This window comes from Tiliqua scincoides, chromosome 4 (assembly GCF_035046505.1).
Source record: "Tiliqua scincoides isolate rTilSci1 chromosome 4, rTilSci1.hap2, whole genome shotgun sequence".
Taxonomy (NCBI): Eukaryota; Metazoa; Chordata; class Lepidosauria; order Squamata; family Scincidae; genus Tiliqua; species Tiliqua scincoides.
The window spans coordinates 33,686,254-33,699,336 of NC_089824.1; the positions used below are offsets into that span (position 1 = coordinate 33,686,254).

Consider the following 13,083-nt stretch of genomic DNA (forward strand, 5'->3'; position numbering starts at 1 on the left):
ACATCAGCTTATCTTATGCAAGCTTTCTATGGGAATATTTGGTACTGACGGATGCTATTTCACTGCATTCTTTATGCCTCATCTGTGTCTTTCTGATTAATTCTTTCCCTTGTCCAGATTGTTTTGAGGTCTTTTTTTGTAACCTGATCCTTTTGCAGCAGAATATTTCCATACTTTGACAGAACACAAATAGAGGTGAGAACAGGTTTTTTTTTCCAAGACCAGAGAATCAGAATGATAGCTTTGAAAGATCAGCAACTGTGGAATTTTGATGACTTTGCTGCCTCTGCTGGTATCTTATTATTGTGGTGTTGGCCCAGAATAATGAGAGAAGCAAAACGGTTGAAGTGGCAATTTCTAGCAAACAGTTCTGCTGCTTTAGGATGGATAATGAGTTTTCCTTTCCTGTCTCCAGGTAAGCTGTTTCAAATGCACTTTATCACAAACTGCGTAGGTTTCACAAGTCCGAAGACCGTGTTGGTGAGTTCTTGTTAGCTTACAATATAGCAAGTAGAACCTAGCTGTATTTTCAGATTGATTTGACAGTCAAAAGCAATTTTGGTGGTTGTAGTGGAGAAATGTCATTAATTCATTTTCATAGTTAGAATGTTGACTTTTTGCTGAGCTCTTTTAAAAATTGCTTCTCCCAAAGACAAAAACAAAAAATACTACCTTGTGCAGACACCTTGCAGGATGCCAGGGATGACCTACGAGGGTCGCCCAGAAAGTAATGCACCACATTTTTTTTCTTCAACAATTATTTATTGAACACAATGAAACTTACACACAGGAAAGAATTATGTTTCTTCTACACTCCCTATTTTTCCACGTAATCTCCGTCCAGTTCTATGACCTTCCTCCAGCGAAACACAAGGGCATGTATGCCCTGTTGGTACCACTCCTTGTTCTGGTCACGAAGCCATTTCTGCACTGTGTGAATCACCTCTTCGTCATCCTCCAAATGTCTTCCATGAATGGCATCCTTTAATGGCCCAAACAAGTGGAAGTCTGAGGGAGCAAGATCAGGGCTGTAGGATGGATGGGGTAACACAGTCCAACCCTGTTTAGTGATGTGTTCCGAAGTCCTCAAACTTGTGTGAGGCCGAGCGTTATCATGTTAAATCAAACATTCACCTGGGTTGTTATGGCGCCGAAGTCGCTGGAAGCGCTTCTTGAGTTTGGTTAATGTCTTCACATAAGCTTCAGAATTAATGGTGCTGCCTCTTGGCATCATATCAATGAGTATGATGCCCTCACAGTCCCAAAACACAGTGATCATGACCTTACCGGCGGAAGCAGTTGCTTTGAATTTTTTCTTCTGTGGAGATTGAGGATGACGCCATTCCATCGACTGTCGTTTTGTTTCGGGCTCAAAATGGTGAACCCAGATTTCATCACCTGTCACAATCCTGGACAAGAACGCTTCCCCCTCATCTTCAAAACGTTTCAGCAACTCAGAAGAAATGTTTTTTCTGAGAGATTTGTGGTCCACCGTAAGACAGCGCGGAACCCATCGTGCACACACTTTTGAGTAATCAAGAGCACGGATGATTGCATCCAGACTTCCTTTGCTGATTGACAGCTTCACTTTGCTGATTGACAGCCTAGTCGTTATGCGTCGGTCCTCACGAATGAGCACATCAGCAAGCTGCGTCTTGTCAGGTGTGACAGCCATGGATGGCCGCCCCGAACGCTGCAAATCTTGGAGCTCTGCCGAACCGCCTTCTAATGGCCTCACCCTCTGTGCCCAACGACTAACCGTACTTCTGTCAGCTGCAGATTCTCCATAAACTGTACACACACAAACGTTTGTGAATGTTCCCAACAGTTTCTTTCTCCACAGTGAGAAATTCAATGATGACACGCTGCTTGTAACGTACATCACTTACAGACGGCATTTCGAAACACTGCTGCAGTTACGCTATCTGTCTGAAGAAACCAAAAATTTGTGTGCACACTCCTGAAAATTCAAATAATGTATATCTAAAGTTTCGCATTCGTACCATTACTATAGGCTGAGAAAAAAAATGTGGTGCATTACTTTCTGGGTGACCCTCATAAAAAACAGGACCCCAGACCTACCCACTGAATCTCAAAAAGTTAAGTTTTTAATAGCAACACAGGAAAATTGCAGGGAACAGGGAAATGTTTTTCAAGTGTAATAATTGCCCTCCTGAGCTACTTTAGACCTTTTGCATCACTTCTGTTAGAGCACTTAACATACAAGTGATTTTCATTAGCAGGCATAGTCGTGTAGATTATATTGTGTTAACAATTTTTATTCCATCCCTGCAGACAGTTATTGACTGTCAGATTAAATCCCAAAGCAGAGAATGTGGGAATGAGCACTTTGCATTTTTACTCATGGTTGACACAAGTTTTATCAGCAGTTAGTATTTATCTCTGTGTAGATTTCCTAATGTATATCCTGCCTTATGATATATAGACTAAGAGCAGCTTACAGTTTAAAAATCTAAAAAATAAGGTGTCAGTTTAAAAAATCATCTAATTTAATTTAAGACGAACAAATTAGTAGCAGAAGCACAAAATAACAAAAGCAGAAGAATTAAATTATCATTAGGAGTGAATCACACTTTTGAAGAAGAACTATTTTACAGTCCACCTGAATGCCAGGAAAGATTAGGCTTAAATTCTCTCCCTGGGAGGAAAGTTTCATTAGGTGGGTGCTGTAATTGAACAAGACCTTGTTCTTGAACTTTCTCATGGAAGCTGTTGCAAAACTCTTAATAAATGACACATTTCAAAGAGTTTCCCAAAGTGTATGCCAAGAGTTAGGAACAAATGCATTCTTAGAATAGTTTATGGATATATCTTGTTCCCTGGACTGGTTGAGCTTAGTCTACTTGGATACTGATGACTTCTTTCAAGATGATGACCAAGGTCTGTGTCGCATATCTTGTATTCAAGTTTGTATATAAGGTGTTTTATATGTGCACCTAAACATGTAAAATGTGATTTGAGAAACAGTATATCATACAGGTACATCAATCAGTGAACGAAGATTGGTCACAGTTCCCTAATGAATACACACTTGGTGGCAAACCCACCTTGCCAAACTTGGTGGCAAACCCAGGTTTGCTATTGCTATTGGTGGCAAACCCAGGTTTGCAATGAATTAAAAGCCCCTAAGGCCACTTTCACTTGTGATTTGTTGTGCATATGAAGGTTGTTATTGGAGGGGGGTGCACCAATGCCCAGAGTTTCGTTGTTAGAAATGTTTAACCCAGATAGGTTAAAATTAACTCATGCTTCAAACATCTGTGAAACGTTCATCACAAGTGTTAGAAAGGGTGGCTGAAAATAGCACATATTGGAAGTTTATGTAAATACCATTGCTGTGGAGCACTGATAACAAATGTGGTAGAATGCTGCCACCCTGTGTTCAAGATTAATGTAGACTTATTATTCCTGTACATAGTAATTGCTCCAACATGATGAGATTGTACTTAAAATGCACACTTGGGATTGAAAGTTTAGCAGAATTTCGGACACCAATATCATCAAAGTTTGCAGCTGTGAGAGACAGAAATATGTTGTTTTCAATACATTGTAGTCAAAGGGTTTAGCAATGAATCTCAACCTAAAGCCTCAAATCAAATACTTCTGCTTCTTCCAGAATTTAAAATTAAATTGACTTTACTAATGTCATAGAGAAAAAGAGTCTCAGGGAGGGAAGGCCTCCTTCTGCGGAAAAAGGACACAATCTTTTAGAAGAGACCCATTCTTTGAATAATGAGCCAGTATGCTCATGTGCCAAGGACTGTCCTCAGGGGGACATGGTGTAGGCTTCCTCATGAGGAAGCTGCTTGAACCATTCACGAATGAGGCTTTACTGTATCTCCAAAACTAGACGTGATAGAGCAAAATGGATGCCATTTTTGGAATCAGCACCCCAAATATACCCAGGAATTTAAGGAAGCAAAATGTGTGTTGGGCTGTGTAAATAGTAGTGTAGTATGCTTATCATAACTCTGATAAGCTATTTGGATAAGATTATATTGTACTGGCACTCTTGAATATTGGCTCAAATCAAATTACAGGTGGTGCCTCAGTATCCGTGAGGGATCCATTCTTAGAACTCCCGTGGATACAGAAAACCATGGATAATGAAATCTCCAGTTTTGGCACTATTAAACACTCCAAAGGCAACCAGAGCTGTGTTCTGATCACCTCTGGAAGGTTTTCTGAAGCCCAGAGATGCTGCGCGAATCTGCCCATGGCCTCTGTGGGCTTCAGAATGGCCCGTGGGGGGCAAAAAAAGTCACTTCTGGTTTCCAGGGGCTTCCCCAGGTCTCAGAATTTCTTATAAGGGCAGAGGAAAACCAGAAGTCATGTTTTTTGGCTCTGGAACCATTCTGGAGGTCACAAGCAGATGTGCACGGCCTCCAGAAAATCCTCCGGAGGCGACCAGAGCACAGCTTTGGTGAGTTCAGGTTAGGATAATTCTAGCTCAGTGCAGGTCCAGGGGACCTGCGTTGAGCCAGATCCACAGATAGAAAATCCATGGATAAATAGGCGCAGTCTGTATGCCAATTCATACTGTTCATTTCTTTATCTGTACTGTTTTTCATACCTAAAGGTAATTGAACTTTTCAAGCCAACCGCTAGCATGTCCCTCCCCATAACATTCCAAATGCTTATATTCCATGTCCTATGTCAGCCCTCAGCCTTAAAACCTATTTTGAAAATAACTTGCTAGGTAAGTACAGATTACAGCACCATTTGTCTTTTTAAAAACTAAAATCTTTAGGTAGCAACATTCTGTGCCAGTTGAAGCTTCCAAATAATTCACAAAGGCAGCCCCACATTGCAGTGTCTGCCATTGCAGTAGGCTAGTCTTAATGTGACTGTTTAATATGTGACTGAGGGCAGGTCCATGTTCTCTAAGGAAGGCTGCAACCAGCAAACCATCTAAAACAGGTATAAAGTGCTAATGGCAACTGACATAACCTGAGCATCAGTGGCTGACACAGTGACCAAGAGCACACCCAAGCTTCTGATATTATCCTCAGTGGCGTAGCTAAGGAGGTGCAGGGGGTAGCAGTTGCACTAGGCATCAAGCTTTAGGGGGGCAACAAGCTGAGCTCGACACTAGTAACCAAAATTGTGAAATTCTTATTATTTATGAATAATACCATCATGTTATATATCATTGGAAAGGTAATTTAATTCAGAATGCAATGCAATAAACTGCACTGGAATATCTGTATTCTATCAAAGGTTATGGCCAATTAACCAGAAAATGAAAACACAACTGCCTTGTAGAACAAAAAGTGGATTTGCTTAACTCCAAACTGACCTATGAGACTGATTGTTCTGAATGCCAATGAGATGTTATTTTGATACAGCATGGAACCTATAACTTTTTATTTATTTACTTAATTAAATTTGATTTTGTCATGCACGGGGGCTAAAAATCTTCTTTGACCGCAGATAGCAGATATATGCCTTAGTTATGCCACTGACTGGGGGGAGGCAGCAGAGCAAGTGGGTGGTGAGATGCTGGAAGGAGGAGGTGGGCTTCTCCAATTTCCACTTTTTAAAAAACCAGGGTGTGATGTCACTTCAGGTTGTGACATCACTTCCGGGGCAACATTTTGAACTTGGCGCTGGGCTATGCAATCATTAGCTTCGCCACTGGTTATCCTACAGGGGAGTATAACCTCATTAAGAGCAGACTAAACACTATTGCTCACATCAGTGAGTTTACCAGCCCAGGGCATTTCTGTCTTGTCTGAATTTAATTGAAGCTTGTTTGCTTTCATCAAATCAAAACTGCCTCAAGACACGAGTAGAGACTTTCACCTGCCTACCTAGAATTAGGGGGGTCCTGATGTCATGAGAATTTTCCCTCTTGAAGTAATGCGGGCTAATTGACTAAGACTGCAATCTTATCCACACTTACCTCGGGGGCAAGCCCCACTGACTATACTACGACTATATATACTCGTAGTACTTACTGCTGAACAGTCATGCATAAGATTGGAGTCTTTATTCCCCACCCCAATGGACAAGACAGAAACATATGCAAAAATCTGATTGCTTTGTTACAGCAAAAGCAATGTCCATACAAATACTGTTGGAAAAATTCTATCTTATCTGTTCATTGTCAGACTGTCAGTTTTAGAAACAAAACTTCATAGTTTTTTTTATTTTGTTGTTTCTTGAGCCTGGGGATATGTAACGAAAATTCCCAGCCAGTTTTGTTGGAGAATATTGGGCCTAATTATTATTTCCACAGATAAATTGTTTTATACAAGCTACCTTAAATAAGCATGGAATGTGCTTCATTAGCATGGAACTCAGAGCAATTTCTCATGAATCAGGAGAAATATCTAAGGTCTGCTACAACAAATGGAGATTTTGCAGTAGCAAAATGTTTGGCTTGTGCCCAAGTTTGTTGATATTTTAATATACAGGTGTACGCTGCTTAACAAGCTTCCCTGTAAGGACAGATCGCATATGATGGTGGTCAAAGTACAACAAGGAAGCTCTTAATGGTCTTAGTGGAGGCAGTCAGGTCTCCCATAGCCTGCAGTAAAGTGACTGCTTACACAACAAAGAGGCTCTTAATGCAAAGAAGAGGCAATCTGTCTCCAGTAGCCTGCTCAGCCAGCTAGTGTCTGATAGGGAGTGTCTGTTTACACAACAAAGGTGCTAGATTGGGCTAAATGTTCGCTTAACAACCTGATCACATAACAGTGTGAATTGGAGAATGTATGTGAGGCACACCTGTATGGAAGGTTTGACAGTTTTGAATGTGAAAGTTTTGCTCCTTTATCAGACAAATCTGTTAACCACGTTTTATCTTTTTCTCTCCATACAGGGAGAGGAGCTCTTTTCACTACAAATGTTGGAGTACTGTCGGAAGTAATCACCTTCCATCTTAGCAGCAGCAGCAACACCTCCTCCTTTTTATATCATGGGACCTGATGGTAGTTTCCTAAGCATTGGGCTGCTTCACATCATCATATGGGGATGCTTGGCAGCTGTGACAATGCTCCTGGTCTTGAGCTTTCTTCTCTTCCTCTGCTCTGGCTGTGACAGGTAAGATCTTAGTTAATAAGAATACAATCAAAGAGAATGCATAAAACATGCTGTTTTGTTCCTGCAAGCCTATTCTAAGTTCTGCTGAATGGACCGGCAGTGTCACAGCAACCTTGCTGCAGTATCTGTCATGACAGAGATGCCATAATCTCTGCAAGAAGTGGAAAATCGGCACTTTAAACAAACCAGAACGCTGCCACTTTTGAGGATACAGATTTCCTGTTATCTTCGTGTGCAGCAATACCTTGCACTTCGGTCTGGTTATGAACCAGAGCACAGATGAAACTCAAAAGTGGATAAATGTCAGAGCATAGTCTTATTTAGCTTACAAATTTATTTTGGTGAGCGAAAAACCTAAATAACTATCTAACAGATGCAAATGTGTGCAAAACCTAAATAATCAGAAATAAAAGACAAACATAAAAATGTCCATGAAAGTTGGATGAAAGAGGAAAGCACACAGATGAAATTTGGAATGTGGTTATAATTGAAAACAGCTGAAAGAGCAAAGCAATGCAAGTCAAGTGGATAAAAGTCAAGGTATTGTTGTATGTACATGAATGGTGTGTGCATGTATGTTTATGAGAGGTCATAGATGGGGGAAAGTAAACCCAATTTCTCATCCATGATTGACTGCTGGCAACTGGTTAAGATGGTCAAAGAACAATCTGACAACCCAGTGCTCCAACATCAGGGAAGCCTGGGCTACACATGCATCAGACTGTGGTGCTTGAGTTAAGTAGACCACTGAAGGCTGCAGGTGCAATAGGGCTGATGTGCAACTAGCAGATCAGGTTGAGAAGTTGAGTTATAGCCCACAGTGTTGTTAGTATTCCCCACATGTGCACCTTGCAGTCTGAATTTGCCCTATCCATTTGCCTCCTTTACCATTCTGTCTGTCTGTCTGTCTCTCTCTCTCACACACACACACACATTCACTGCTTCATATACTATAGACCAGGGGTGCTCAATAAGTCGATCCCGATCTACCAGTCGATCGCCAGGCAAAATGAGTCGATCGCAGGCTTCTCTCCCGTCCACGCATCCCTGGGAGTGAAGCATCCCTAGGAGTGAGCCCCGCCCTGGGAATGAGCTCCTGTCCACACATCCCTGGGAGTGAGCCCCGTTGACTCTACTGGGGTGACTCATGAGTAGACCTAGAGAGGAGCTGCTGGCAGGCTTCTCTCCTGTCCACGCATCCCTGGGAGTGAGCCCCGTTGACTCTCCTGGGGATGACTTACCTTTCCCCTGTTTTTGCACTGGTATGTATGGAGATCTGCCCCCCCCAACTTCCATCTGTTGGTTCTGTGTGCAAGGGGTTTTGCACTAGTCTTGCTGTGATGTCTATATAGAGATATTCCCTCCCCCACACCTTTCCCTTGTTTTTGCACTGGCCTGTATAGAGATCTGCTCCCCCTCCCCACTTGTATTGGAATCAAGGAAGATCTGGTGAGGAGGTAGATGTGGTGTCAGCAGTGGCCCCTTTAAGGGTAAGGCCTGGGTTTCCAGCAGAGTGTGCTGCACAGCTGCAGCCACTTGAAGGCAATAGGGCCCTCAGGGATAAAAGAGCACCTGAGGCAGGAAGGGCTCCACTTATTTGTGTGAGTCAGCCTTTTCCTACATGAAGATCTTTAAGTCCAAGTACCGTTCCACCATGACTGATGAACATTTGGAAGTGCGTTTGAAGCTGGCTGTCAGCAGCTACTGTCAGGGCTATGCATCCTTGGCTGATTCACTTCAGTGCAAGTCATCAAAGTAAACTCAAGTAATTACAAAAAATGTTTATAGTTAATTATGTTGTGTTGTGCAATATTGGCTCATTCGGTTATGCAAGGTACACCAACATACATTGTACACATAAATGTTATGTTATGATGGTGCGAATATTGTAAAAAAACTCTGATAGATCTCCGGGCCTTGCTGGGTTTCAAAGTAGCTCTCGAGCCAAAAAAAAGTGTGAGCATCCCTGCTATAGACTAAGCCTAGGTACTTAGGATGAGATGCAGCAATAATCACCACAAAACCACTATCTCACAAACCATGACACCCTCTTTAAAGACAGTTAGTTCTGCTGAGTAATAACACAAGTGCATGAGTAAAGTCCTAGAAGAAGGACTCTTAAAGGGGATTTGACAAATTTCTGGAGGAAAAGTTCATTACGGGTTACAAGACATAGTAGGTATATGCAAGCTCTTGTTTTTAGAGGCAGGCTGCCTCTAATTGCTAGATGCAGGGGAGAGCACCAGGACGCAGTTTATGTGCTCCCTGAAGCATTTGGTGGGCCACTGTGAGATACAGGAAGCTGGACTAGATGGGCCTTTGGCCTGATCCAGCGGGGCTCTTCATACATACAGAAGGACTTCTGGTCTTTAAGAAGCCACCTGGAATGATGACCCTCAAAAATTGACTTAAAATCTAGGATTGATAAGCTCTAACCATATAGATATTTGAGATTCCATTTTGTTTTAAGTTGCACTTTAATGTGAATTTAACTGGAATTGCCTTCTCCCTATGTGCAAACAGAATGTGGTTCATATTAATTATAGCCCACTTTGCATTGCTGATTAATTGAACAACAGAACCTGTCTGACTAAAGTACTTTATGATAAAACGGCCTTGCTCTTAACCTCTCATCTCTGTTATGAAATGGTTAATAAAAAAAACAAAAAACCTTGAAGCATGTAGTTAAATTTCAGGGCTTAGATCTAAGTAAAATACCCCTTAAGAATTCTTTCCAAAGTTTGTGATTGATAACTCTTGCCCTCTTTTGCATCTTATATCTCTGAAGTTCCTAAGACATTTCCAGGAGGGGAAAACGAGATAAATTTTCATAAGAATCAGTCTGCTGGGTATTTCTAACAAGCTTTGCAAATGGTATTGCTAGACATTATCTGGCAATTGTACTTTAATAATTTAGCATGTTACTAGGCTGGATGTGGTATCAGGATATTCATGTAGCAGGTACTTGCCCAGAAATGCAATTACAGTAAATCCCTTCCTTCCTAGAATACTTACACTGATGCTGTTGATATAATAATTGATGTCATTAAAAAAACAGATCCTTTGTCAGAAAACCTCAGGGAGCAAATTAGTAGCTGCAAACATGAATCATAGTGTGCATTGCATGGACAACATCATGGATTTAAATAGCATAATTACTTTGCTTTCAGTGAAATACAGTTTTAGAAGTACAGCTACAATTAATGTGGGATTTGCCACTGAGATCAGTAGGGTGGTGAAATGTAAATGTACTTCAGCAACTCTTCTTTAAGAGACTTCTTATATCCCTCCATGTTTGTGACAGCTCATGTTTATGCTTGTGTAGTATTCTGTTTGAGGCTGATACTGCATAGGTACAGCAATACCATCCTGACTGCTTATTTGCTAGCATAACTAGTTGCTCAATCAAACATACTCATCTTCCTGCATTTTACTACACTTTCTGCTACCCAGTCCCTACTCCTTCTAACTCTCACTCTTTGTCCAAGAGTGTGAGCTGGTTGCTGTGCTTCAGATAGTGCAGCGATTTTCAATCTTTTTCATCTCATGGCACAATGACAAGGCACTAAAATTGTAAAGGCACACTATCAGGTTTTTTACAATTGACAAGGCACACCATGTTGCCAGTGAGGGGCTCACATCCCTATTGGCCCTACTAATCAATGACCTTCCCTCAAATTCCAGTGGCACATCTGTGGACTACTCACGGCACACCAGTATGCCACAGCACAGTGGTTGAAAATGGCTGAGATAGAGCAATAAAATTCAGTAACGTCTGGGGCATCATTCCTATATTTTCTAATATGCCAAATTATATGCTGAACACACAGTGAAATGCCAAGAGCAGTGGATAATTTTAAACCAAGACTAAGCATTCCTTTTGCCTGTTTAAAAAAAAACAAAAACCTGTTCAAGGAATCGCAGAAGACATTCCACAAAGATTTCAAAAGAATAGAGAGTTGATTGCAGCAAAATCAAGAGAGTCCTTTTGGCACGTATTGTGGTGTAAGTTTTCACAGTCAAAAGTCTACTTTCTTGGATGTTGCTCACAAAGTAAGGTCTAGTCTGTGAAAGCTCATGCTGTAATAAATGCTTCAGTCTTTAATGTGTCAGGGAACTTGGGTTGCTTTTTGACTAGGACTTAGATGAGTCCTTAAGGGGTACATAGGACTGCGATCAGCATTTTTAGCCCATAGAACTGGAGTTCTACAAGATGATTGTTTGAACATCTTTAGTGCCAAAGATAAATTGATAATATCTGCATCCTTTAAATCCATTAAAATATGAGAAGGCTTGTTGTTCCATGTTAGGAGACCAAAGGTTCCTTTGACCAAAGCAGTTTGTCAGTCCAGAGATTAGCTAAATTCAGTCCTCAGAAATGAAACTAAAGTGGTATTCTGCAACAGAGTCCCTTGAGAATAAAAGTGCAACTGGATGTTGTGCAGATGCTTTCCTTTGGGTTTTAGTTTCCCCTTACCACAGACAAATAAGATAAGGGAAAAAGCACAGGCTGCAGCTGAATCAAGGTTCACCTTTTTTGGATACTAGTAGGAACTAGTAATAGAGAATTCCAGTCTGGGAAGCATGAATAAATATACCAGCTCCACAGGTCAGATCTGAAGTATGCTAGATTCTGGTGCCAACACTCTTCTGTAGATCAGGATCTCAAATTTTAAATCCACAATAGCTTAAAACCCTAGCAGTCTCAATCAGATTTAAAGTCACATCACACTTAAAACCTGTTAAAATCAATAGAATGAGCAGGTTGCAAGTCATTAAGCCCAGCAAATGAGTATCATCACTAACTTTATGTAAATATTGCTTGATGTGCAAAATCATGAATAGATATGGGAACCTGGGATTATTTTAACATGCCTATGTATTTACTTGAATTACAGGGAGAAGAGACCCAAGCACCAGAATGGGGACCATGAAAATCTGATGAACGTGGTAATTTCACTTATTGTTGAAAATTGTCTTTTTTTAGTAGTTCCGAGCCTGAAATTCTGGAGGGTGGCTGAACATAGAAAACTTTGGGCTAGTACAAAATGGATTTGGCTGTGTGATTACAAACCACAGCAGTCAAGAATTACTTTGTGTGGGTCCAGTGAATGGTTGAGGAGAAGATGAAAGCTAAGCATATGTAGACCTGGAGACCACTGGGAGCCCCGTGTACCAACAAAATATATTAACTGAAAATAACATGTGCACAGCAGTCCTGGGATGGTGGTTGATTTTCCAGTTATACTGAAGGATAATTGTGGTTTACCCAAGACTGTCCATTCAGGCACAAGTGAGCAGAGACGAGAATCAACCCTTTATTAACGAATTGCAGGGTGTAAAAAATAAGTGAAATCAACATAACTCTTCTCTGACCAAAGACTGTGAACAATATAAAGCACATGTAGTGCACAATGTAATGTTATGGTTTTGGCAGAACGAGAACCTTCTAATGAGAAAAATATTATCTATTTTAAGAACATGCTACAGGCTTTCACTTCTATGCACCTCTGTTTCTGCCATTATTTCTAGTGGAGTACTAATTTTCATGTTTTTGGTTTACTGTTATAAAAGGATCCCTCTGGTCCCTTCACCCAGCTGTAACTAAACCTAAGTTCGTGCAACTGAAATAATCTCACTTTTCCTCCCCCCCTCCGTTTACCTTCATTTCTCTCTCCTTCCTATTGTCCTAATTGTGTCTAACTTTAGAGAACTTAAGCAAGAGCTTAGCTTCTTTCACTTGTTAAAGTGCCATGCCCACTGATGGTACTATATAAAGAATAAATAATTGGTACTTATAATACCAATAATAATAATTGAACTAAGCATCTTATTTTTTGAGTTGCTGGGGTGAGTGTTAAGGATTCATGGAACTGTTCATATTCTATGCTTGGGATCATTAGAAAAGGTATTGAGAACAAAATGACTAATATTATAATGCTGTTGTACAAATCTATGGTAAGGCAACACCTGGAGTAGTGTCCAGTTCTGGTCGCCGCATCTCAAAAAAGACAT

The 13,083-nt window shown here is 40.8% G+C and overlaps 1 protein-coding gene across 1 annotated transcript in view; it reads left to right on the forward strand.

The window, feature by feature from the left end:
* The first annotated feature begins 333 nt into the window (after positions 1 to 333).
* The window catches only part of PAG1 (phosphoprotein membrane anchor with glycosphingolipid microdomains 1), a 31,035-nt gene continuing 18,285 nt past the window's right edge, over positions 334 to 13,083 (forward strand). Inside the window, exons 1-3 of the mRNA XM_066626408.1 lie at positions 334 to 480; positions 6,848 to 7,068; positions 11,967 to 12,018. Coding sequence (XP_066482505.1) covers positions 6,944 to 7,068; positions 11,967 to 12,018 — 177 coding nt within the window. The 5' untranslated portion in view covers positions 334 to 480; positions 6,848 to 6,943. The remainder of the gene's footprint in view (positions 481 to 6,847; positions 7,069 to 11,966; positions 12,019 to 13,083) is intronic.